This window comes from Plecotus auritus (genome assembly GCF_963455305.1).
Source record: "Plecotus auritus genome assembly, chromosome: 1".
NCBI lineage: Eukaryota > Metazoa > Chordata > Mammalia > Chiroptera > Vespertilionidae > Plecotus > Plecotus auritus.
Genome location: NC_137770.1, coordinates 65,050,869 through 65,075,477, shown reverse-complemented (window position 1 = coordinate 65,075,477; position 24,609 = coordinate 65,050,869). Strand labels below are relative to the sequence as shown.

The following is a 24,609-nucleotide window of genomic DNA, read 5'->3' as shown; positions in this document are numbered from 1 at the left end:
AGTTCCCAATCCCCAAACAAACCCTTCTAAAAATTTACCTGTAAGTTAGTTGTTAAAAATCTTAATGCATTTCCTATGGAAAGGAAGGTCTGGACAATGGTAGGATGCGTTGGTTAGGATACCAAGCTAGCCTGGAAACGTCCTTTAGCCCAAAGGGCACCTGAGGTCGAAACTGCTGCCAATACCTGTTCTACAAGTGAGCACTAGTAGCACTTGGCTAATTAGCCCCATGGTCATTCCGTCACTTGAGATCCCCATGTGGAAGCCTGAGGGGTATTGTTTGGGTCGGAGTGAGAGAGTGAACTATAAAATTCAGAGAAACTGTAGGTTTAAAGAAAAAATTTGAGAAAATTAGAAGGAGCTTAGGTTGATTTTTCAGAAGCCAAAAGACTAATCAATTGTCTATTCTCTTATTCATTGTTTCCTCCTAATGCACATCCCAGGCTTATGCACTTCGTCCCATGGACTCAGGGTTTCTTGGCCTCAGTAGAACTATTGACACTTTGGGCCTGAGAATTCTGTCTTGTCTCCATGAGTGGGCTGTCCTTTCCTTTGTGTCTTCCTGCTGTGTCCTCCTACCATTGTCACCTTTTATTTGCCAGCTGCTTCTGGATTTCCCATTAACTTGCTTAAGCCATCTGTCCTCCCTACCTTCAGAGGCAGGAAGTGGGAAGCCGATGGCTAGCTGATATTGGTGGGTGTCTGACCATGATGAACCCTTAAGCTGCACCCTGGCCAAGCCCCAGGCAAGTGGCCAGGCCTCCCAAGGGGAGTGGCTGGAGAGGCAGCTAGCCAGGCTAAATTCTTAGCAAAGGGCTCCCAGAATGGGAAGAGATTCTAGTGTGAAAATGGAGCCTAGACCCAGGGGTGCCTCCTGTCTAACTATCAACATTCATAACAATAAACTGAAGGCCAGAGGCCTTGTTCCCATTTGGGAACATAAAATGTGCCCCCTGATTCACTCACTATGTGGTACTGGTGAGAGGTTAGGAGGTGAATAATGACCAAAATTAAAGCAGGAAGTGACTTGGTGTTAGATTTCATAATATTTTTAATGGCCCTACCGGGTTTGGCTCAGTGGATAGAGCATCAGCCCATGGACCAAAGGGTTGTGGGCTCAATTCCGGTCAAGGAGACATACCTTGGTTGCAGGCTTGATCCCCAGCCCTTGTTGGGGTTTATGTGGGAGAGATGTGAGAGATGTCTCTCTCTCTCTCTCTCTCTCTGTCTCTCTCTCTCCCTTCCACTCTCTCTAAAATAAAAAAATAAAATAAAGTCAATGGAAAAATATTCTCAGGTGAGGATTAACAAAAAATATATTTTTTTTAATGTCATCTTATACACCTAAGTTTATGGTTGCAAATTTATCATCATTGCTATGATATCAATAAATTTCTGTTATTCTGACCTCAACCAATGTTCTCAATCAAAATTCCAGCTCTTTGAGACCTGTCGACTTTTCCAAATATCCCCTTGCAAAACCCTCCCATTGCATGTAGCGGCTCTTTGTGGGCAGCACTGAGGCCCGCATCTTTTGGTCTTCACGATCTTAATATGTCAATGCAAATATGACCAGATCCCTGAGCTCCAAAGCTTGTATCTTTTAGGAGAGGGGAGGAAACCCCAGCTACCTCACGTGCCTACTGCTGGTGGGAAGGGGCGAGGAGTCACCGTGCTTCATGAGCTATGTGCAACATCTTATCACTGTCCTCGAGATGGGGCGGTCACATTGGGAACTGCATTGAGGACAGGGTTGATTCAATATAACCATGGTGACATGATATTGGCTTTAAAGTGATATGAAAATGGAAATGAGACAACAAGCCATATTGAGAAAACAAGCCCAAAGGGTTGTGAAAGATTAATAAAATGTTGTACAAGTATTGGTCCAACAAGGACATGTTACCATCCATAAACAAAACGGTGGAATTGGCAAAAGCAATGCACTTTGGGCTCCTTACCACTCCTTCCGTGCTCTTTTCCCTTCTCACTAATTTTTAAAAACAGTTTTCCTATTAGAAAAAACGTTTTCATTCTGGTCTTTTAAAAAGCACAAGCACAGCATTTTAATCAAGCAGACACACCCGGCATTGCATGTTCGGGGAGTGAGGGAAGGTGAAGCAAGATAAGGGTGGAAAATAGAGCACTGCACACAGTTCTTGTCTGGGCTCCACCACTAAGTTGCTGTGTGGCATGGGGCAAGTCACTTCACATCTCTGATCCTCTGTTTCCTCAACTATAAGTAAGGTTTTGAACTTGGTAATCTCTAAGACTCTTTCTTCTAGTTAATATTCTAGTGGCCAGGGGTGGTCAAGGACTGGACAGATCAAACCATGTGTGAGGGTTTAAGGAGAATAACAGGCCTGGCCAGCGTGGCTCAGTGGTTGAGTGCTGACCTATGAAACAGGAGGTCACGGTTCGATTCCCAGTCAGGGCACATGCCTGGTATGCGGGCTCAATCCCCAGTGTGGGGCCTGCAGGAGGCAGCCGATCAATGATTCTCTCTCATCATTGATGTTTCTATCTCTTTCTCCCTCTCCCTTCCTCTCTGAAATCAATAAAAATGTTTTTGTGTGTGTTTTTCTTTAAAAGAGAGAGAATAACAGGAACAACAGGTCAAATCTGCCAGGGTTTTCCTAAGCTCTAGCAGAATCGACTCCTACATCTACTCCAAGAAAGAAACAGGGGGAAAAAACCCACAATACTGTATTCTGAAGGCCAAATTGTCAGTTTTAGCTGGAATTATTTCCTCCCACCCCTTCTACCTCCTTTTAAACCACCAATGACTTAGAAAAGAGGGAAGTTAGCAGTGGATTGTGAGTGCCTGACCCACACCTCTCAGGTCTGCCTTTATTTTGCATGAACTGTGGGACTGTCTCTTCAGGGGTTTCCTGGAGTTACAAATCTCCCTCTTTCAAGGTTAGAGTTACCAGACTGTGTGTAGCAGGGCCTTTTTCTCTTAGCACTTTGTCTATAGAAAATAGAGAAAGGTTAACCAACTCCTGCTGCTTCTACAGTCCTCAGGTTGAACACCGAGCCTCAACCTGGCCTGGCTGATTAGACCACGTGAGTGATGCCAAGTTCTCAGGATCCCAGCCACCATCATTCACCATGGCCTGCCCTGGACCAGACTGACCTCTGCCCCCTTTCCAACCCCTCCCCCGCTATAATCCTACACTCAGATGCTGTTCCACACCCTGACTCCGCTCTCACTATTTCTCTGAAATTGACCACCTGCGCCCGTGCCAGTATAACACAACCCTTTCTGCTTGACTGGTGAAGCCAGCTCAGTGTTAGTAAGAGGGTGCCAAGGGCATTCCTTCTCCTCTCTATTAAAGAGATGTAAAAAATTATTTCCTTCAAAAAAACTGTCCTGAATCTGTTTTCTAACCAAAAGAGATCCTAAGAGAAGGATATTTTTTTTAAAAATATATTTTATTGGATTTTTTTTACAGAGAGGAAGGGAGAGGGATAGAGAGTTGGAAATATCGATGAGAGAGAAACATCGATCAGCTGCCTCCCACACACCCCCTACTGGGTACGTGCCTGCAACCAAGGTACATGCCCTTAACCGGAATCGAACCTGGGACTCTTTTTTTTTTTTTTTTTTTTTAATATATTTTATTGATTTTTTACAGAGAGGAAGGGAGAGGGATAGTTAGAAACATCGATGAGGGAGAAACATCGATCAGCTGCCTTCTGCACACCCCCTACTGGGGATGTGCCCGCAACCAAGGTACATGCCCTTGACCGGAATCGAACCTGGGACCTTTCAGTGCGCAGGCCAACGCTCTATCCACTGAGCCAAACCGGTTAGGGCGAACCTGGGACTCTTGAATCCACAGGCCAACGCTCTATCCACTGAGCCAAACCGGTTAGGACAAGAGAAGGATATTTAAGACCAGTGGGAAAGGAGACCTGGAGTCTCAGGATCTCAGGCAGCATTTTGTTCAAACTTCTTGTTTTAAATCTGAGAAAATCAGAGAGGTAAGGTGACTCACCCAAGGTCACACAGCTATTTAATGTGAGAGCCATTACTCTAACTCAGATCTTGTCACACCTAGACCTGTGCACTCCTGTGAAAAAGATACTTGGGCAGACAGAGCATTGTAGCTGTGTGGATTACATCTAATCTAGACAACAGACAGTACTAATCTATTAGCTCAGTGTTTAGACACAACATTAGACACAGGAGGATAGACAGTAAGAGTATGCTGTGATATTTACAAAGGAAGTAAAGAAAATACCTCAATACAAATTTGTATTTGCATACAAAGCTGATGAGCCCAATACCCAAGAACGTCTATGTGGGCAAACACATTGCAGTTAATGTTCTGGGGGACTGTTATGATTGAATTACATCACCCAAAAAGGTAGGTTGAAGTCTTAACCCCAAGAACTGTGAATGTGACCTTATTTGGAGGCAGAGTCTTTGCAGATGTAATCAGGTTAAGATGCAGTCATACTGAATTCATATGGGCCCTAACCCAGGGTCTGGTGTCCTTATAAGAGAGGGAAATTTGAACATGGACACACAGGAGAGAAGAGGAGGCAGAGATTAGAGTCATGTATCTACAAGTCAAGGAATGCCAAGGACTGCTGATTTCAGAGTTCTAGTCTCCGGAATTGCAAGAGAATAAATATCTGTTGTTGTAAGCTACCCAGTTTGTGATATTTGTCACAGCAGCCCTAGGACACTAACACAGTCTGAGGAATTGGCTGGGCTGGGCTGAGCTTAAGTGAGGAGACTGAAATCATGCAAATGAATGTGACTCAGCAAGCTCTAAGGACCGTTCTGTAATAAAGCTCCCCATGCACAGTGTGTTCCTCCACACACACTACTCCACTCGCACACTTCATCGCCTGGAAGGAGATGAGCAGTGGAGGGAGACAAACCTGGGTTTGAATCCTGTCTGCTACTTAGGTTGTAAAAGGCAGATAACCTACTTCTGGGGTCTCAGTGCCCTCACTTGGAGAAGGCAGCCTCCCTCCGAGGGTCAGTGTGAGAACCACTGTGTTCACCTGTCACAGCAGGGTTTGTTCTTTGCCTTTGCTTTATGTAGTCTTTGAACTAGATTACAGGCAATTTGGGAGGTTGGGGACGGGAAAGTTTAAACACTTCCCACTGGAGAAAGGAGCCTAGAGTCATTAAATGCTGGTGCTGGGGGGCACCGTAAAGGCCATGAAGACCAAGCCACTCATTTTAGAGATGAGCACACCCGTCACGTTGTATGTTTTCCACACTCACCACAGACATGTAGGGCAGCTGGGTGAATGTCTGCTGATGGGCGAAGTGACTTGGGAAGACCTCAGAAAGAAATGAGACTTAATATTATGGCGAAAGTAAACCATTTGGCATCATGGAGCAGACTTCACTCACCTCACTACTTTGCTCAGACCTGGCTGTCTGTGTCTGGCCCAGTACCTCTCAAAGGATGATTTGCTAGCCATCTTCCTTGAGTGACCTCCAGGGTGTTCAAGGCCTGAGCTTAAATGAAAGTGACTCAAAATTAGGTGCTCAGGATCTAAAGTATTTTCAGCTGTATAACTGATTCTACATCAAAAAACCAAAAGAAGAGTCATTTTTAAAAAGGATATTTAACCCAAAGTCAGCTGTACCTTAAGAGTAGAGGGCAAATACAGTTCCAATTGTGAAGATAAAATGTGTAAGGAAACTAAATGAACTATGCCATTTTTAGCCCCCCCCCCAAAAAAAAAAATATATACCTGCCATCCCCACCCAGGCCACTGCCTTTCTTACTTCCCCTGCTGTATTGCTCTCCTAACACCTACTACACATGACATATTATATTGACTTGTTTATTCAATATTCAACCAGGGCCTATCTCTACTCCCTAGAATGTAAGTTCCACCAAGGCCCAGACCTGGTCTCTTTTATTCGCGTATGTCTCCCCAGGGCCTGGAACAGTTCCTGTCACATAAATTGGTTCACAATACATATTTGTTGAACAAATGAATGAATGAATAAACAAATAAGTTTGGGCAGGAAGGGGGGGGGCAGTCATATGATGCATATGAGGAAGTGAAATATGTGGCTGCCTCTTGCCTATAAAATCTATCCCTATGAGACTCACCATTAAGAACATCTCTGCCGGGCCGCGGCGGAAGTGACCGGCGGGCCAGGTCCCTGCCGCCACCATGCTCCCGTGGTCACTGCTGAAGACGGCTCAGAATCACCCCATGTTAGTGGAGCTTAAAAATGGGGAGACGTACAATGGACCCCTGGTAAGCTGTGACAACTGGATGAACATCAACCTGCGCGAGGTGATATACATATCTAGGGATGGGGACAAGTTCTGGCGGATGCCCGAGTGCTACATCCGCGGCAGCACCATCAAGTACCTGCGCATCCCCGATGAGATCATTGACATGGTCAAAGAGGAGGTGGTGGCCAAGGGTCGTGGCCATGGTGGCCTGCAGCAGCAGAAGCAGCAGAAAGGCCGTGGCATGGGGGGTGCTGGACGAGGTGTGTTTGGCGGCCGTGGCAGAGGCGGGATCCCAGGCACTGGCAGAGGTCAGCCAGAAAAGAAGCCCGGCAGGCAGGCGTGCAAACAGTGAGCTGGCCCTGCCTCCCCCAGAGACTTAAACCCTTCCCCAACAGGCTGCATGTCTGCTCCAGTCCATGAGTCTGTTCAGAACAGAAAAAAAGAGGCAGGTATTGGGGGACCCCACCTGTGCATTTTGTGGTCCTTTTTATGTTGTCTTTTTTTTTTTAATTTTTAAATTGATTTTTGATAGAGGAAGGGCAAGAGAGAGAAACATCGATGTGAGAAAAACATCAATCTACTGCCTCCGGCATGTACCCTGACTGGGGATGGAACCCGCAACCTGGATATGTGCTCTGACTGGGAATTGAAATTGCAACCTTTTGGTGTACAGGACAATGCTCCAACCAACCAAGCCACACCGGCCAGGGCATTAAATCCTTTTTTTTTTTTTTTTAAAGCCAGCATTTCTACAATTGGAAATATTATTTGGTTTTGATTTTGTGAAGTTGCAGCCAACTTGATTCCTGGAAGGTTCTGTGTTAATGCATCTGTAGAGCCTTCCCCCTTGTGTTATGGGGGCATTTTCCAGACAGGTTTGTTTTGTATCTCTTGTTGGACTCCTGTGTGGAAAACAGATGGGAAGTTTTCATTTTAAGGTCTTTAAACTGAGGTTGACAGTCCAGGGAGTTTTCCTGAGACAGACCTGAAACTGTCTTTTCAAAACAAATCTGCACAGACATGTGCCTCAGATGCTGTTGTGGGGCCTTGGTTGGGCCCTGTTCCTTTGCCTTTCTCCCTCTTTTGTGTTACAAAAATAAAATCAAAACAACTACAAGCCACAAAAAAAAAAAAAAAGAACATCTCTGTCACTTCTATGCCTTGCTTCCATCATCACCGAGTAACCTTTGGTTTAAGTCTTCCTATGTGCCTGTTCCTACAGAGGGATCACAATTTTGGTTTGATATTTTTCACTGTAAATGAATAGGTTTCCATTTCATTTTTGTACAATTGATTCACATCTCAAAGAATCCTGAGGAACAGAATCTCAACCACAATGAAAACCTGTGGTGAAAAGAGCCAAGAATGGCATGCAAGGGACGTGGGTTCTAGATCTAACTGTCCTTTTGACTTCTGTGTGGCCTTTAAAAAATCACTTATCTGGGCTCCAGTTTCTCTGTAGAGGCATTGAACTTGACAACTTCTGAGCCCCTGCCAGTTTTCAAAGTTAGGATTCTATAAAAATTATTAAAGTAAGCTCTTCTGTATATTTTGACTTCCTAAGAGAGGTGTCAACTGGTATCTCACATCACTGTCTAATGGCAAAATAGTATGGGTCATGGGTCAGCACTTTTCCTGAAGGTCAGGGAAAGACAGATGGTGTTCTCATTAAAAATGTAAAATGCCAGTGGAGGCATTCCCCAGGAACAATGGAGAGCACACAGCAACTCTTTCCATGTTTAAAATGGTACAGGTGGTGCATGGGTGTGGGGTGGTGGAAGGCGGTACAGAGGGGAGGAAAGGCACAGCAGAAGGTAGAGGATGTCTCGGTGATGGGAAGGCTGGTGCCAAGACCATGGGTTTGGAGAGTCAGTCATTTTCCTGTTAGGACCGAGCAGACACTTAAGCATGGCAAATGAGACTGTGCCCATGAACTTTTAGTAGATACATGAAGCTATTTCCATTATGAGTCATATCATTGTGGAGGAGTGCAAGAGCTGAGTGTCCCATAAATTTATCTTCCTTAGAGGTTTTAATTATCCATTTTCCAAGGCTGCCCCAAGCCTGCTCTTTTTGTAACCCTCTCAATGTTCATTATTGGTCTTCCTAGAGATCTTAATTGCCTGTTTATAATATAATTATCGGGCTAGCTCTGAAATTTACACCTTCACATGGAACTTCTCACCTGAGTGCTAGTCTTATGTGACAGCCTACCTACAAATAAGTGCCGCTTGGATAACATCACTTTAACTGTAACATGTCAAGGGCAAACACAGCATGAGTCTCCCCAATTCACTGGCTTCACTACTCTTATTCTGAGACTTAAGTCTCAAGTTACTTTTCACTCCTCACAACCCCCTTCATCAGCCTTTCCCTCAACTTCCATAAACAAGAACAAATTCACCAATCTGCCCACTGCTCAATAAATGTTGACTATTCTGTGATTTGTATTATGACCTAAAATGATCTGATCCGTCACCCAAAACTGCTGAGGCTTCTCACAGTCTCTCTCACATTCATCTCCTTTCTCTCATCTCTACCTTCACCCATGTTTTCATCCTTCTTTCCTGAACTTTCGGACAATCTTTCTTATTGACCTTCCAATCTCCAATTTCTCCTGGCTTCAATTCATCTCAAATAAATCCGCAGGTTGATCTTTTTGAAACCACTTTGGTGAAGTCACAGTGTGCTTACAAACCTACAAGGGATCTTGTTTGCTAGTCAGTGTTTAAAAACTCCTCATTCGGCATCTAAGATCTTTGGTCAACTGCTCCCTTCTCCCCAAGGTACCCCTGATCTATACTGGCCTCTTTTTGACTCCTATTTGTTTGAGCACCAGCTATGTACCAGCCACTCTATCGCCCCCCCACTACCTCACAGCATGCCTTCTCTCAGGAGAGCCCAGCTTCTGTGATGCTGGCCTGCAGCCACCACAGCGACACCTGCCTTTAGGCTGTGCTCATATTCTTGCCCTGCTAGGAGTCTTCTCCCCTCTGCCAATCCAGATGTGTTCTCTCCCCCAAGATGCACCTTCCCCTGAAGATGTCCCGTGAATGAATCCCAGATCACAACCTTCCATCTTTCTGAATCCCCTCAGCATTCTCACACTAGATATCTATTACTAGGTATATCTCTCTTTTCATTGCACATGCTCTCCTCAGTTGAAATGTGAGCTCCAGAAGGACAAGGACCAAATCTACTTCTTTCACCCAGATCTGGACTGGGCAAGAGCAGATGCAAAGCCAGCAAGGACCTTGATTTTGCACACGGCTCCTGGACAAGTCACACTTGCCTCAGTGTAGGCAATAAATGCAAAAATGGGCACCAAAGACCTAAGACCAGCTCCTCATACAAGACTAGAGACTTGGCCATGTTTTGAGAAGTGCTTGTTAAATGTTAAATTAAAATTTAAAGTATAGTTCAAGGTCCTTACACAGTACATATTCCTCTAGCACAGAAATCTCTACTGAAGTACAATGGCCGGTATAACCTACCGGGTCTCAATCACTAATCAGATTGGAAATTCTGGACTCTTCTTGGCCAGAATGCTAAGTCCCCAGAATGCTAAGTCCAGTGGGGACAAGAAGGCGCTTCTCGGCTGTCCCGATCAGAAGTTGTCCCCACACCTGGCAACTACCCTAAGTTAGCACTAGTTCATGCCCTTGAACCAAAGTTGCCAGTACAAGGCAGGTATTGGCAGAGCCTGTAAGCCTGGCTCCCCTCCTGCCCTGGGTCCAGTTGCACAAAGTCTGGTCCAAACCTAGACCTCAGCCCGGTGATGTGCGGCCCCTTGCAGAAAGCAGGAAAGATGCCCCTGTCCCCAGGAGCCCTCAGGAGTGCAGAGAGGGAGACGGAAATGGACTCACCTTCACATAGTAGTTCATGCCCATCCCCAACAGGTGCTGCAGGAAGTGCCTGTCCTGCCTGCTCCCCGCGGTTGGCTCCCCAGGGCCCTGGAGGGGGCAGGCATCGGGAGTTAGGGCGCTTGCCCTGCGCCCCACCACGTCCTGCTGCTGCGGAGGTGCAGACCCGGACCTATTTAGACTGTCTTCGGGTGAGGCCGGTCTGCTGGGAGCCGGATCCTGGCTTTCCTGGAGCTTCAGCCGGGGCACCTCTTTGGTCCCCAAGCAAAAGTTTTTCAGACTCAGCAACGTGGCTGGGTTGGCCAGCTTCACGCTGGCCATACGCGGGATCAAGGTGCACAGTGGGGTGGGGCTCTCCTGCGACGCCGAGGTGGCATCTTCAGCCGGCAAGTGCGGGGCCAGGGCGGGGTAGGGAGGATGCGGGGAGCCCTTGTTCCCGACGGAGCCTCCGGGACTGCCTTCGTCCAAGGACGTGACGGACTCGTTCCGAAAGCGGCTGTACTTGGCCCTGTGCAGCATCCCGGGGTGCCGAACAGTCCTACATACAGCGCGAGTCCTGCCAAGCCGTCCGGACTGCGTTCTCGCATAGCCTTGGCAGTGCTGAAACAGGATACTGTTGCATAAATCGCCGCCTCGTCTGCAGATAACCGGTGCAAAAACAAACGTCTCCACGCCCCGTGCAACTCACCGCGGCCACCTCTTCGGCTCGGCGGCCGAGCCCTTGGGGGTGACAGCCGAGAGGGAAGACGGCTCCCCAGCTTCCAGTCCTTCCCTGGACCGGGCGGCAGCACCCGGGGTTCTCGCCTGGATTCCTTGCTGGGTAAGCCTGGGTTGGGTCCCGGCTCGCGGCGGCGGGGATCACTCAAGGCCAACTCTTGGGAACAGATCCCGGCCCAGCACCGGCCAGCGGGCCCCGCAGCATCGCCTGCGGTGCAGGAGGTTGCAGAAATATTTAGCGCCCCCGCCCCCACCCCCAGCCGCCCCTCGGCACACAGGAACTTTCAAACCTGCTCCCTCCGGCTCCCACAGGGCGGGGCAATGACTGGCCTATTAACCCTTTGTTCCAGTGATTGCCCATTTAAAAAAGAAAAGAAAGAAAGAAAAGGTCTATAGGAGCCAAAGGGCTTTCTGCCTGAGTTTCTTGATTCTAATGGCTGCCCTCTCTTGGAAGATCTTGTCTTGCATTTCGTCTGGGCCACAAGCCAGGAGTACTAGTGACCGGAGCTGCTCGGCATTATTTCAGGGACTTGTGGTCCCTCCGAGTTCCTCGCATCCCCTCCCCGCCGGCCCGCCCTGGCCCAGAGCATCCCTCCCTCTCAGAGCTTCTTTCGGGAGCGCGGCGGCAGCAGAAGGCTGAGATGTGCGGGATGATACGCAGAGTGTTGAAATTTTTATGAATGAACTTTGCTGAATGAATTTCTCTGTGTGTGCAAGCTAATAAATCTGTGAATGGAGCTGAGAATAGCTTTAATTGACTGATGGTCTCAGGGGTACTTGGTTTTTATCCAATCAGGCAGCAGCTTGGTGACTCATGCACCATAAATATACTAAGCTAGTAGCCAGGAGAAAGCAAGCTGGAGGGAGAGATTCTATGTTGCCATATCTGATGAAAGGGTTAAAAGGAAAGGCCATCATTTACTATAAATCACCGGTAAGCTGGGCAGCCGCAGGTTAAAAGGTCCATTTCCTTTCTTGTTGAGATGGCCAGGAAAGCCAAGCAGAAGAGCTAAAAATGAGATGCATTGTTCCACGGATATTAGGACATATGGTACATAACTCCTGCGGGAAGCCAGTGATGCGTTTTTCTTAGAAACATAGTCTTTTTTTTATTGATTGCTGGTTTCATCTCCCGGCTGGAGCAACTTCCTGTACCTATCCACTGCTTTCTGAAGACGTGATGACAACTGCAAGAGGCTTGGCAACACAGGAAGCCAGGAAGGAAGCCGGGAGAGGGAAATGCAGGTTCCTTCAGGAACCGGGAAGAGGAAGCCGCTGAAACACTGGAGGGTGTGGAAATCACACGCCAGAAGAAACAGGAAAACCTCTGCTGAAGGTTCCATTTGCTGGTGGGCCAAGGCTCTTGCATGCGAATTGTTCATTCATTCATTCAAAAATTAAAACTAACTGGCAACCACAGGAGTCAGGGACACCGACCATTGCTCATAAGGCTGTGTTCGGCTCAGGTGTTCGTGACTTCAGGGGCCTGAGCTCCTGTGGGATCCGAACACCGGTTCTGAATTAAATGGCTGCTGTGACCACCCCAAAAGGCATCCTCGCTGGCTTCCTGCTGCCCCACAGAAATAACGCCTCTTCACATCTCCTGTTAGGATGTGTTTTTCCTTGGGAAGGCCCCCTTGCATCTTCATAAACCTTCCATTCAATCCTTGCTGACCTCCTCTCTAGGAAGGGTGTGGCTAAATCCCTTGTAAGTCAGGCTCTGGGCAATCTCCCTCTTTCCTTCCCTCCCTTCTCCCTCTCCTCTCATGGATTCCCTCCTTGCCATCACAGCCCCATTGGCTATGCTGCTTGAGAAAGTTACTTTACCACTCTGCGCCTGCGCCTCTGTTAGGAGGAGCCTCTGATGGCGATGTTATGAGGACTCCTGAGATCATTTCAATTTCTGCAAAGCTCTTGGCACCATGCTCCATACAGTGCCTGGCCCAGAAGTACCTGCCAGGCCATCTGAATAGAGGGCCACCTGCCCCTCAAGCTGGTACTCTTCCCCCTACACTCGACACCATTCTAGGCAATGGAAAGAAAAACTAGCACAAATTAGAAGCCAAGAAAGCCAACGCTGTCCAAAGAAACAGCTTCCTCACAATGGCGTGGGCTGGAACAATAGCAGCCCACCTGGCTGTGTGGGCCCTTGCTGAGGTCTTTCTGACTGGAGGAGAGCCAGGGACTGGAGGAGAACCAGGTGCCCAGGTGTGCACCTCACCAGTCAGACTCCAGGGCCTCAGATCAGCCACATGGCTCAGGAGGAGTGAGTCCTAGGGGAAGGTGGGGGTGAGGGGAACCAGGTTGGACTGGACAAGCAGCCATGGCCACCGTGGGCTGCTTCTGTCCCACGGGACCCTGGAGATACTGACTCCGCTCGGCAGCTCTGCCAGGCCTTTTGTGAAGGTGAAAGAAACCAGACCGGCAACTGGGGGTGGGAGAACTGCCTCAGAGACCATGCCAGCCCAGCTGGGCCACTCTCAGCACAAAGGCAGGCTGAGAATCTGCCCCAACAGCCCAAGAAAAGGCTCATTGGCTGAGTGGATTTCCATTCCAGGTAGGTGCATAGGCAAGGCAGACTGTTCCCTTTTTCCCAGGACATTAGAATATCCTTTTCAAATAATAATGATGAAAATAATATTAAGAAGAGCTACTATTTAGGGAACACAAGGCAGTTTACCTGTGTTAAAACAACAACAACAACAAAACACAGCACTTGCCCAGCTGGTGTGGCTCATCAGTTCAGTGTAGACCCAGGAACCAAGAGCTCGCAGGTTCAATTCCCCGTCATGGCACATACCCAGGTTGTGGGCTAGATCCCCAGCATTTCTATCTCTCTATCCCTCTCCCTTCCTCTCTCTCTAAATATCAATTTTTTAAAAAAACATATTTAAAGAAAACCACAAAATGTAACCAAGTAAATCTGAATATGTAGTTGATTTTATTAAACAGTTCAGGAAGCATCCCAACTAGCAATTGGAAGGGTGCTCCAAGGGGTTGTGCAAAACGGAGGGTCTTTATAGGAAGCTGGGTTGGGGGCAAGAGAGCTATTAGCCGGAAAGAAAAGGAAGGATTACTTGTGTGTGCGTGGAGGGGGGGAAGAGGGGGGGGCACCTTTTCTTTGGAGGAAAGAGAAGGGGAAGGGTTTTATTATATAGGTTGCCTCTTCTTTCTATGGGGGATGGAGAGGGCCTATGTGACATATTACCTTACTGGTCCTTGACCAGAAAATCCCCTACTGGTTGATTAAGATTGTTTCTGGGAGAGGTTGGAACTGCAATTAGATCAGGTCTTAAATCTAGGTTTGGTATCATGGGCTTTTAACTCGAGTGACGCCATTTGGGGCCTGTGGTTTTTTTTTTCCCTTTAACACCTGCATTCTCATTTAATCATTATAATAACTTTTGGAAGCTGGGACTACTTTCATCATCACCTTACACATGTGGAAAAGAGTCTCAGAGCAAGTTCAGTGACTGGACCAAGGTCCCTGCAGGTTGAACAATGATGCTGGGGCCCTCCAGCAGCTCTGCCTGCTGTGAGGCCTGTGCTGTAGCCACTGCACTCGGCTGCCTCCCAGGCACCAGGGAGCCCAAGCCTACATCCCAGGCCTGTCATCTCCACGCTGCAGAACCCTAGGCTCTGAGTTTACAGTAAGCCACCCTGGTTTACTGGCTCATCTAAGCCCACAACCAGTTAGAGGTGGATCTAGGGTAAAACCAAGTGCGGACTCGCTACAACTGCATGTCCCTGCTCATTGTGATACCAGCCAGCCAAGCAAGAACCTACCTCACACCCGGCACCCACTAAATGTTAGTGCTTGCTCCCTCTCCAAATCCTTGGAGGTCATATCTATAACATTCACCCTAAGTACTTCCCAGGATTGTCCGGAGTAAAAACATGAATAATAGAGAAGAAAAGCCATTAGTGTCAGTAAACCATCAGAGTACCATAACCCCACATCTCTGCCCCGGAACGCAGGGCTCTGCTCAGACCACTGCAGTATGCCTCGTTTGCTTTGTGACATCCTCACGCCAAGGGCACCTGCTACGAGTCAAAATGCCAGCTTCTTAAGGTACAGCCTGCCATGGCTGAGCTTCTTGGGTGGCACAGGCAGGTTCAAGGAAGAGTTGGGTCAGGCTGGGCCACCATAGAATTAGCCAGGTCCTGCCAGGGTTTCTCAGAGGAGTGAGGGGGAAGGGGACATGGGCAAAACTGCCTGCCCAGCTTTGGACGGTTGCCCAAGGTGGGATTTGGGATGAAGGAAAGGGTGTGCTAGTGAGTGTAGGGAGGTAGAAACAGAACACGACAGAAATAACTCTGTGGGAATGTAGGCCAATTGCTACCTTGGAACCAAGTGGAGCAGATGGGATCAGAATGCCAAAGCGCAAGGCCTCCTACTCCAGACACCAAGTCCATCTCTATCACAGAGCAGACCACTCCTGAAGAACTGTAACTGGGCAAGACCCACTCCTGAAGAATTTCACTGAGGACAAGTCCAACAGCCCATCAGTGAGGAATGAAAACACTGTGGAAGCTCTATTTCAGGGGGGAATCCACAATACAATCCTATGTAATAAAGAGGTGATATGCAAATTGACCATCACTCCAACACACAAGATGGCCACCCCCATGTGGTCAAAGATGGCCACCACAAGATGGCCAGCAGGGGAGGGCAGTTGTGGGCAATCAGGCCAGCAGGGGAGGGCAGTTGGGAGGGACCAGGCCTGCAAGGGAGGGCAATTGGGGGCAATCAGGCCTGCAGGGGAGGGCAGTTAGGGGTGACTGGGCCTGCAGGGGAGGATAGTTCAAGGGAACCCAGGCCTGCAGGGGAGGGCAGTTGGGGGTGACCAGGCTGGCAGGGGAGGGCAGTCAGGGGTGACCGGGCTGGCAGGGGAGGGCAGTTGGGGGGGGTACAAGGCCTGCAGGGGAGGGCAGTTGGGGGGGGACCAGGCCTGCAGGCAAGGGCAGTTAGGGGTGACCAGGCCGGCAGGCAAGGGCAGTTAGGGGTGACCAGGCCAGAAGGGGAGGGCAGTTAGGGGCAATCGGGCTGGCAGGGGAGCAGTTAGGCATCAATCAGGCTGGCAGGGGAGTGGTTAGGGAGTGATCAAGCTGGCAGGCAGAAGCGGTTAGGGGCAATCAGGCAGGCAGGCAGGCAGGCAGGCAGGCAGGCAGGCAGGCGAGCGGTTGGGAACCAGCAGTCCTGGATTGTGAGATGGATGTCCAACTGCCTGTTTAGGCCCGATCCCACTGGGTTCAGACCTAAAGGGGCAGTCAGACATCCCTCAATGGGTCCCAGATTGGAGAGGGTGCAGGCTAGGGTGAGGGACACCCCCCCCCCATGCACAAATTTCGTGTACCGGGCCTCTAGTTCTATATAATAAAAGCCTAATATGCTAAGTGTCCCAGTTGTCTGGTTGGCTGTTCAACCAATCAAAGCATAATATGCTAATGATATGCTAAGGCCACTCAACTACTCGCTATGATGTGCACTGACCACCAGGAGGCAGAGAGTCAACTGGTAAACTAGTCACTATGTCGTGCACTGACCACCAGGGGGCAGACGTTCTGACCAGTAGGTTAGCTTGCTGCTGGGGTCTGGCCAATCAGGACTGAGTGAGATGGGCAGGTCATACCCTGGAGCCCTCCCTCAGTCCCTCCCTGGCCCTGATCGTGCACCAGTGGGGTCTCTCAGCCTGGCCTGCACTCTCTCGCAAACCTGGACCCCTTGGGGGATGTCGGAGAGCCAGTTTCAGCCCGACGGCAGAATGACCGGTCACTATGATGCTCACTGACCACCAGGAGGCAGACACTCAATGCAGGAGTTGTCCCCTGGTGGTCAGTGCGCTCCCACAGGGGGAGCACCACTCAGCCAGAAGCCGGGCTCATGGCTGGTAAGCACAGCAGCAGTGGTGGGAGCCTCTCCCGCCTCCGCTGCAGCGCTAAGGATGTCCAACTGCCAGCTTAGGCCCGCTGCCACTAGGGAGCGGGCCTAAGCTGTTAGTCGGACATCCCCCGAGGGCTCCCGAACTGCGAGAGGGCACAGGTCGGGCTGAGGGACCCCCCCCACATGTGCACAAATTTCATGCACTGGGCCTCTAGTATTTATATAAAACTCTTACCAGAGATCAAAATACCATTTTAAGGGTGGGGATGTGAGAGGTGTGGAAGGGTTGAGTCTGAGAGTCAGGGCCAAGTATCACAAAAATGGAGCAGGTCTGTTCCCCTCCCCTCCCCTCCCCCCCCAGATTTGGCATTAAAGCAACATCTTCCTTTTGCCTCCTGATCAAAACATTTACAGTTTCTCCACTCTTCAACCTTGGTAGGTAAATAGCTCTGTGATGATTGATGTTGGCCCTGACTGGCTCTCCTGGAACCAGGACCAGCTAGAAACAGCATAGGAAACCCGATATTTTCCTCGCTGTTGAAAATGAGACAATGTCCCTGGAAGCACTGCGTAAAGAGTTAGACATCATGAAGATAAAGAATAGCCCAGCCGGCATGGCTCAGTGGTTGAGTGTCAACCTATGAACCACGAGGTCATGGTTCAATTCCTGGTTAGGACATATGCCTGGGTTGTGGGCTCGATCTCCAGTGTGGGGCATGAAGGAAGCAGCCAATCAATGATTCTCTCTCATCACTGATGTTTCTCTCTCTCCCTCTCCCTTCCTCTCTGAAATCAATAAAATATATATTTTAAAAAAATAAAAAAGAATAGATGAGTTACCTAGGGTGACCTTCAGTTGCAAATAACATAAAAATCAAAAGAACAGCAGCTTAAACAAAATATTTACTTCCAAACAAAATATTTACTTCCCTGGAAGTGCAAAGTCCAGGCATAGCATCAGCTCTCAGCCATCCTGAACGTGTATCTCTTCTTCTCACAGTCCAAAGTGGCAGATGGAACTCCAGCCACTCAATCTGCATTCCAGGCAACAAAGTGGATGAAAGGACAAAGAAGGACATGCCTACTCTCTTTAACGAGACATCCTGGAAGCACAATAGAATGTTTCCAGTACATCACGTTAGCCAGAACTTAGTCACAGGGCTGCACCTGGCTGTCAGAGAAAACCAACGCTTCACCTGAGAATGAAGTCTTTTGTCTGAGTGTGTGGCTGCTGCACAAAAAAATCACAGTCTGTTACTGGGGAAGGAGCGGACAATGGATATTGTGGTAGACAACAACATCTCTGCCACAGTATTATTTTCAGAAGAGCTTCTACCTAGACAGACTCTAAAGCTAGCATAAGCTATCGCTTCTCAGCCTTTTGGCTAAGGTCAAGTGTAGTAAAGCTAGCATAGGATAAACATGGCCTTGATCAGTGTGGTCCATTTCCATCTTTTTTAAACACACACACACACACACACACACACACACACACACACACACACACACAAAGCTTACAAATGACCCGTGTAAAAACAGGTGCTGTCAGAACCGCAGCTTTCCCCTGCATAGCAATGGGACGGGTGGAGTCTGTAGGCCTCTGAAAGGGGGTCAGACGCTTCCAGGGTCAGCCCCAGGCAGCCAGTGCTGCAGATGACAGTGTAAGTGGTTCGGGGGCTCAGGGACAGCATACAAGAAGGCGTGAGTGGGTGTTGGACAGGGGGTCAGAGCGCAGTCATCAGGAGGTATCTGATTCAGGAGCAGGACTCCAATTCTAATTGTGGACTGGCAAGAGCAAAAGGCAAAGGCAGGGCCCTGGACAGGTTTAAACCCGAGCACTATGAGTTGGCTAATCCAAACTTCATTTCCAGTCCTCTGTTCCTTTGCCCACCTCTACCAGGAAAAGCTAAATACTTAATTTCTCAGGCTTCCTTGCAACTGCAGGGGGGACTAAAATGTGAGAGGAAAGAGATGAATTGAGGAAAGAACCGTTAAACAACAAAAATAAAAGAACCAGGATTTGATAGTTTTGAAGACTCTCAGATGATCTGGATTTCAAAAGATGCTAAAATGAAGAGATCCACTGTCAGGAGTGTGCGCTAGAAGAAGACCTGAAGATGTGACACCTGAAAGATCAAAAGGTCGGAGTATAAAGTCCCTGGAAAAGGCTGTTAGATGAAGCATGTGCCTCACAAATGCCCTTAATCACACCAGAGAGCTTAAGGTCTGTTCTCTCAGCCATGTCAACAAATGCCAAAAATAGGGATGGGATTATCTCTGGAAGGTCTGTGAATGAGACTCTTGTCTAATGAAGTAAATCCCCATGACATAAATGAGAGACACACAAGGTTCTTGAGAATGCCATGCCAGCAGAAACACTGCCCAGGGGACAGAGGCACAGGTCAAAAGGGATTATTCCAAGACCAGAAACCTAGCAGAATTTGCTCAGCTATATTTAGAAATCACTTGAGATCAATGCCTCTTTTTTTGCTTTCAATTTTCTTCCTGTTTGCACTGGAATACCTATAATTGTTATCCTGTGCTTGTCCCACCATTATATTTTGTTCCTTTCCTTCAGAGGCCCACAGACGGAAAGACACTATAAGACCCCAGAATGGGTCCTTCCCAGAACTTCATCCATACCTGACACAGATGAAGGATTTGGGACTTTTGAGCTGATGCGATTTTGGACTCTGAGTTGATGCTACATCACTGGGGACCTTGGGATGAGGTGAATGTATTTTGCACGAGGGACAGATGTGAACTTGGATGGCCTGAGGGTAAACTTACCTATAGGAAGTTAAAATATTAAATTTGTGTTGTTTAAGCTGCTGAGTTGGTGGTTTTATTTTTGTTTATTTGTTTGTTTTTGGCAGCACTAGAAATGAATACAGATACTTTGTACTGTGAGCTGGGGAAAAAGAATCTTTGCACCCTGAGATAAATAAGCATCAACAACCAAAATAAATAATTAAACAGGGGTAAAGGTTTGCCCCATCTAATTCTAGTCCCCAAATAAATGATAGCTGGAGCCTTTCTTGTAACTTGAGGACTCCCCACTGAACAGCCTGGGAGGTGCTGGGAGCGGAGTGACGTGATGGGGCCCCTGCAGATGTGATAATCAGGGGAGAACACTGCTGTTCTTCCTCCCTGAATAGGCTAGCTGAGAACTCAGTAACCGTGGTGATTTTGTGTTTTTTCCTTTAAATAACCATTGTATTTTCTATGTTGCTGGCCAATCTTTCTAAAGCTTGGGTTCCCTACAGAACCTCCTTAGACGGTAAACAATTTTCCTGTTCAAAATGCTGCCTCCGAGTCTTCTTTTCACACTATCCGTGTCACTTTGGCAATTTACTTCACCTCTCGGAGCCCCAGTTTCCCTTCAGCTGCTCAAGAAAGATAACAAAGATAACGGGTGTAGCTCAGCGGTTGAGCGTGGACCCAGGAACCAGGAGGTCACTGGCTCCATTCCCAGGCAGGGCTTATGCCCGGGTAGTAGGCTCGATCCCCAGTAGGGGGCATTCTGGAGGCAGCCAGTGGGGGATTCTCTCTCATCATTGATGTTTCTATATCTCTCTCCCTCTCCCTTCCTCTCTGAAGTCAATAAAAATACATTAAAAAAAAAAAAAGACAGGTGACAGTGCTACCTTATATATGGCATTACTGTAAGGACTAAATGGGTAGAGCAAGACCCAAAGAAGGAGCAGAACCAAACAATAGCAAGGTTGAGTGGATACTGTGTTCAGACATTCTAATCTAGAACATCTTATACTTCCCTAAATTGCATTTTTAAAGGAATCCTTATCTTTTCGAGATACATATGGCAGTATTGAGTGAAGCAATGATGTGATTATTGAAATTTACTTCAAAATAATCTGGCAGGGGAGAAAATGTGGGGGATGGGGCACAAATGAAGCAAGATTGGCTACATGTTGATAAAGGCTGAAGCTGGATGATGGATACAGGGGAATTTGTTATACCCTACTCTCTACTTCATCAGAGTCTGGTATAATGTTGCTGCTACAGATGAAGCACAAAAGTCACTGCAGGAAGTGGGGCTGGGGAAGGGCACAAAATAGGGTAGACACATGAGCCCATACTCTCTCTGCTCTTGTGGGGCTTGTCAGGGAAGGGGAAGACATGACGGGTGTGATGTTTGAGCCAGGACTGCAGGGTTAACTCTAGGAGGTGTTTCCAGTCTAAGCCTCCACTCCTGGAACATACATTTAAGAAATTTGCTTTGTCTTCCTGAACCGCCATTTCTACAAAGTGAAATGGGTGTGAGGAATGCATATTCCTTGCCAAAGTGTTGGGCAGTGGACTGTTCTCTGCTCCTTGGGCTGTTCGTGGCAGTAACATACTGTGAGCCAGACGGTGGTTCTCTAGACAGCCAAGTACTGGAGGGGTTGTCCAGTGTATGTTTTTCTTCAACAATCATACACATGTCCATAACTTCTGTTAATAACCAATGCACTGCTAAATCTCAAGTTTTCTTGCTAGCCCAAACTCAGAGCTCCAGATTCAAACTTCTTTGAGACAATCTTCAAACTCAACAGGTCACAATTATAGCTTTCCGCCTAGATCATCAGCACCATCTTCCCATCCACCCAGCTGTCATCTCAGACTCCTTCCTCTCTTCATGTCCCACATCTCATCACCTAGACTGTTCATTTTATCTTTGAATTGCCTTTTGACTTTATACTTAATTTTCCATTCACATACATTTACATATGGGTCGAACCCTGGTCATCTCTCACTGAGACTCTCCTTCTCATGCACTCTTGTCTGAATTCTCTCTATTATTCAAAAATATGATCATATCAGTTCCTGGATTTAAACTTTTAATGACTCCTAGAGGACCAAATTCCAATCCTTTACCATGGCCAACCCCGACTAGCTCCTCTTCTCCAACATTATTCCTTGCACATCCTATTTCTAGCAAGCCATGTTAAGGTCAAAGGAACCATATGAAAAAATGAAGATATTCTGATAGTACTGTCTTGAGAATTTTGGTTGATCCCTTCATCTCATGTATCCTCTCCCTCATCTTCCTCAGATCCCAAATATTGCATGTTCAACTTCTCAAAACCTGTTCTCAGATTCTTCATGCACACTGAGGCAAACGACTGATAACATCTTTAAGTAGCATTGGTGGTGACCATCTTTAAATAGATTTTATTTAGCTTATCAAAGAGGGAACAAACCAGCGATATATAAGGCTGGTTCAAATGGGATTTATACAGTCTACCAGGAAAGGCATCCTATATAATAAAAGGATAATATGCAAATTGACCGAAGGGTGGAACAACCGGTCCCTATGATATGCACTGACCACCAGGGGGCAGGTGCTCAACGCAGGAGCTGCCCCCTGGTGGTCAGGGTGCTCCCCCTCAGTCACAGCTCATGGCTATGAGGGCTCCCAGACTGTGAGAGAGAGCAGGACGGGCAGAGGGACCCCCCCGGAGTGCACAAATATCATGCACCAGGCCTCTAGTTACAAAATAATTTTGTCAAGTTAGAGAAGAAATAGGTTAATGTTGTACAAATAAAACCATAACCTTGGGGTTGTCATTTCCACTGGACAGAAATGATTTGCCTCTATTCCAGACAATGTCTATAGCTAACATGTAACTTAATTAACAGTAAAAAGTAAAGTCAAACATGCTACATTCCCCTGGCTAATTAACTAATTCTTGACTGAGCTTGTTAAACAATGCTTCAGTATAAAATTGAAATGACATATTGTCTATCTTCTTCCCTTATTTCCAAATTTTAATGATTTTTTTCAAACACATCATTGGGTAAGATTAAACTGAAGGAATTTCAGGAATCCATTAGTAGATGTATGAGGGTAGTTTAGAATTCTAATACATGCTCCTCCCTTTAAAGACACCTGTCACAACAGCTTTGCTGGTAAAATAAACTGAAATTAAGCAGGAACTTCTCTGAAAGGCTAATACCCTCTTATGAGCTCAACTAGAGGCCCGGTGCACGAAATTTGTGCATGGGTGGGGGAGGTTGTCCCTCAGCCCGGCCTGCACCCTCTCTAATCTGGGACCCCTCGAAGGATGTCCTACTGCCGGTTTACAGGGATCGGGCCTAAACCAGCAGTCGGACATCCCTCTCGCAATCCGGGACTGCTGGCTCCTAACCGCTCACCTGCCTGCCTGCCTGCCTGATTGCCCCTAACCACTCTGCCTGCTGGCCTGCTCGCCCCCAACTGCCCCCCACCGCCAGCCTGCTCGCCCCCAAATGTCCCCCCCACCAGCCTGATCACCCCCAACTGCCCCTGTGCCAGTGTGCTCACCCCCAAATGCCTCCCCTGCCAGCCTGCTCACCCCCAACTGCTCCCCTTGGTGGCCTGCTTGCCCCCACCTTCCCTCCCTGCTGTCCTGATCACCTCCAACTGACCCCCACTGACAGGGTGAGGGGCTGAAGGCTGTTTTCAGGCTGGCCAAGCCCCCCAGTGGGGACCCTCACCCCATGGGAGTGTGGCCAACCTGGGTGAGGAGCTGAGGGCTGTTTTCAGGCTGGCCATGCCCCCTGGCAATCCAGGCTCCCAGCCCCTCCTTTTTTTCTTTTCTTTCAGCACCTCCTTGAGCAGAGGCCAAGGCTGGCTGGAAGCAGGTATCTGGGATTTATTTATCTTCTACAATTGAAACTTTGTAGCCTTGAGCGGAGGCCAGGGTCGGCCAGGGCGGGCGGGAAACTTGGCTTCCTCCATTGCCAGGGGCAACACAAGCCTCCTGCTCATTCCAGCTCCATGGCCACCGCCATCTTTGTTGGGCTAATTTGCATACTTGCTCCTGATTGGCTGTGAGTGTAGCAGAGTGATGGTCAATTTGCATGTTTCTCTTTTATTAGTGTAGATGAATTTTAGTTCAAAGATAAAATTTGTTCCACTGGGTTTACTCTGGTGACCCAAGTTTAAACAAGACTTTGAAAAGTAAATCAGTCCTGTTTTCTGGTCAGCTATTTCCTAGAAGAACCACAAAGGCAGCCTGGTTACACAGACATATCCTGGACTAGAGACACCGCTGGTTCTGGAGAAGACAGACTTGAACTTGAAGCCTAATTCGGCCACTTATCAGCTGATGGTCTCTGAATCTGTTTCCGCACGTGCAAGTGGATGATCATAAGGATCAAAAACAATAGAGAAATGGTTTCCAAATGTTGGTTCCCAAACCAGTACTTGTTTTTGAAAAAGTTTTTGCCAGTTTATATAGAAATAGTAATGATTTTAAAAGTTCATAGGGGGAGAGGTGGACCTTAAAGTAAGAGTTTTTATACAGTAACATTTAAATACTGTATTTTAAAAAACAAATTCATAGATACAGGCAACAGATTGGTGGTTATCAGAGGGGTAGGGAGTAGGGGGAGAGTGAAATGGGTAAAGGGGATGAAATATATGGTGAAGGATGGAAACTAGACTTTTGTTGGTGAGCATGCAATAATAGGGTATACAGATATAGAATTATAATGTCATATACCTGGAATTTATAAACATTATTAACCAATGTTACCTCAATTCAAAAACACCTGTCTTACATTTTGAAATCGTCTTTCCTATTTTGTGTGTGTGATAAAATGTCTATTTTGTTATAAAGTAACAGTAATCATAAGCAGTAGTTTTTTTTAATGGTTTTATGTGGCAAAATAAAAGTTGGCAACTCCATATTCATCTCCAAATGTTTTTTGATTTTGCTCTGGGAACCACTGTAAGAGTCTGACAGTTTACTTTGTGAACTAAAAGTATGTGCACAGAGTGAGCTGTTATTACTGCAGTCTCTGAACGTGCCACTGCGTGACTGGTGAGGAAAACGTTATCCAGCTGGCCCTAAAGGTCCCCCAGGAGCCCCGCTAAAGCACTGCCCTGGAGTCTACTGGGGCCAGGCCTCTCACAGAGAAAGGCGGGGGG

General features: G+C 47.6%; 2 protein-coding genes across 2 annotated transcripts in view; one reads left to right on the top strand and one right to left on the bottom strand.

The window, feature by feature from the left end:
* The window catches only part of SHC4 (SHC adaptor protein 4), a 128,939-nt gene extending 117,225 nt beyond the window's left edge, over positions 1-11,714 (bottom strand). Inside the window, 2 exon segments of the mRNA XM_080677054.1 lie at positions 10,094-10,620; positions 10,623-11,714. Coding sequence (XP_080533180.1) covers positions 10,094-10,620; positions 10,623-10,677 — 582 coding nt within the window. The 5' untranslated portion in view covers positions 10,678-11,714.
* Positions 6,122-6,579, top strand: LOC308250472 (U6 snRNA-associated Sm-like protein LSm4; the record flags this gene model as incomplete). The annotated part of the gene is made up of 1 exon (XM_080673153.1): positions 6,122-6,579. Exon 1 carries the CDS (start codon positions 6,160-6,162, stop codon positions 6,577-6,579), a length of 420 nt encoding a protein of 139 aa, XP_080529279.1. The 5' UTR covers positions 6,122-6,159.
* Positions 11,715-24,609: the final 12,895 nt, after the last annotated feature.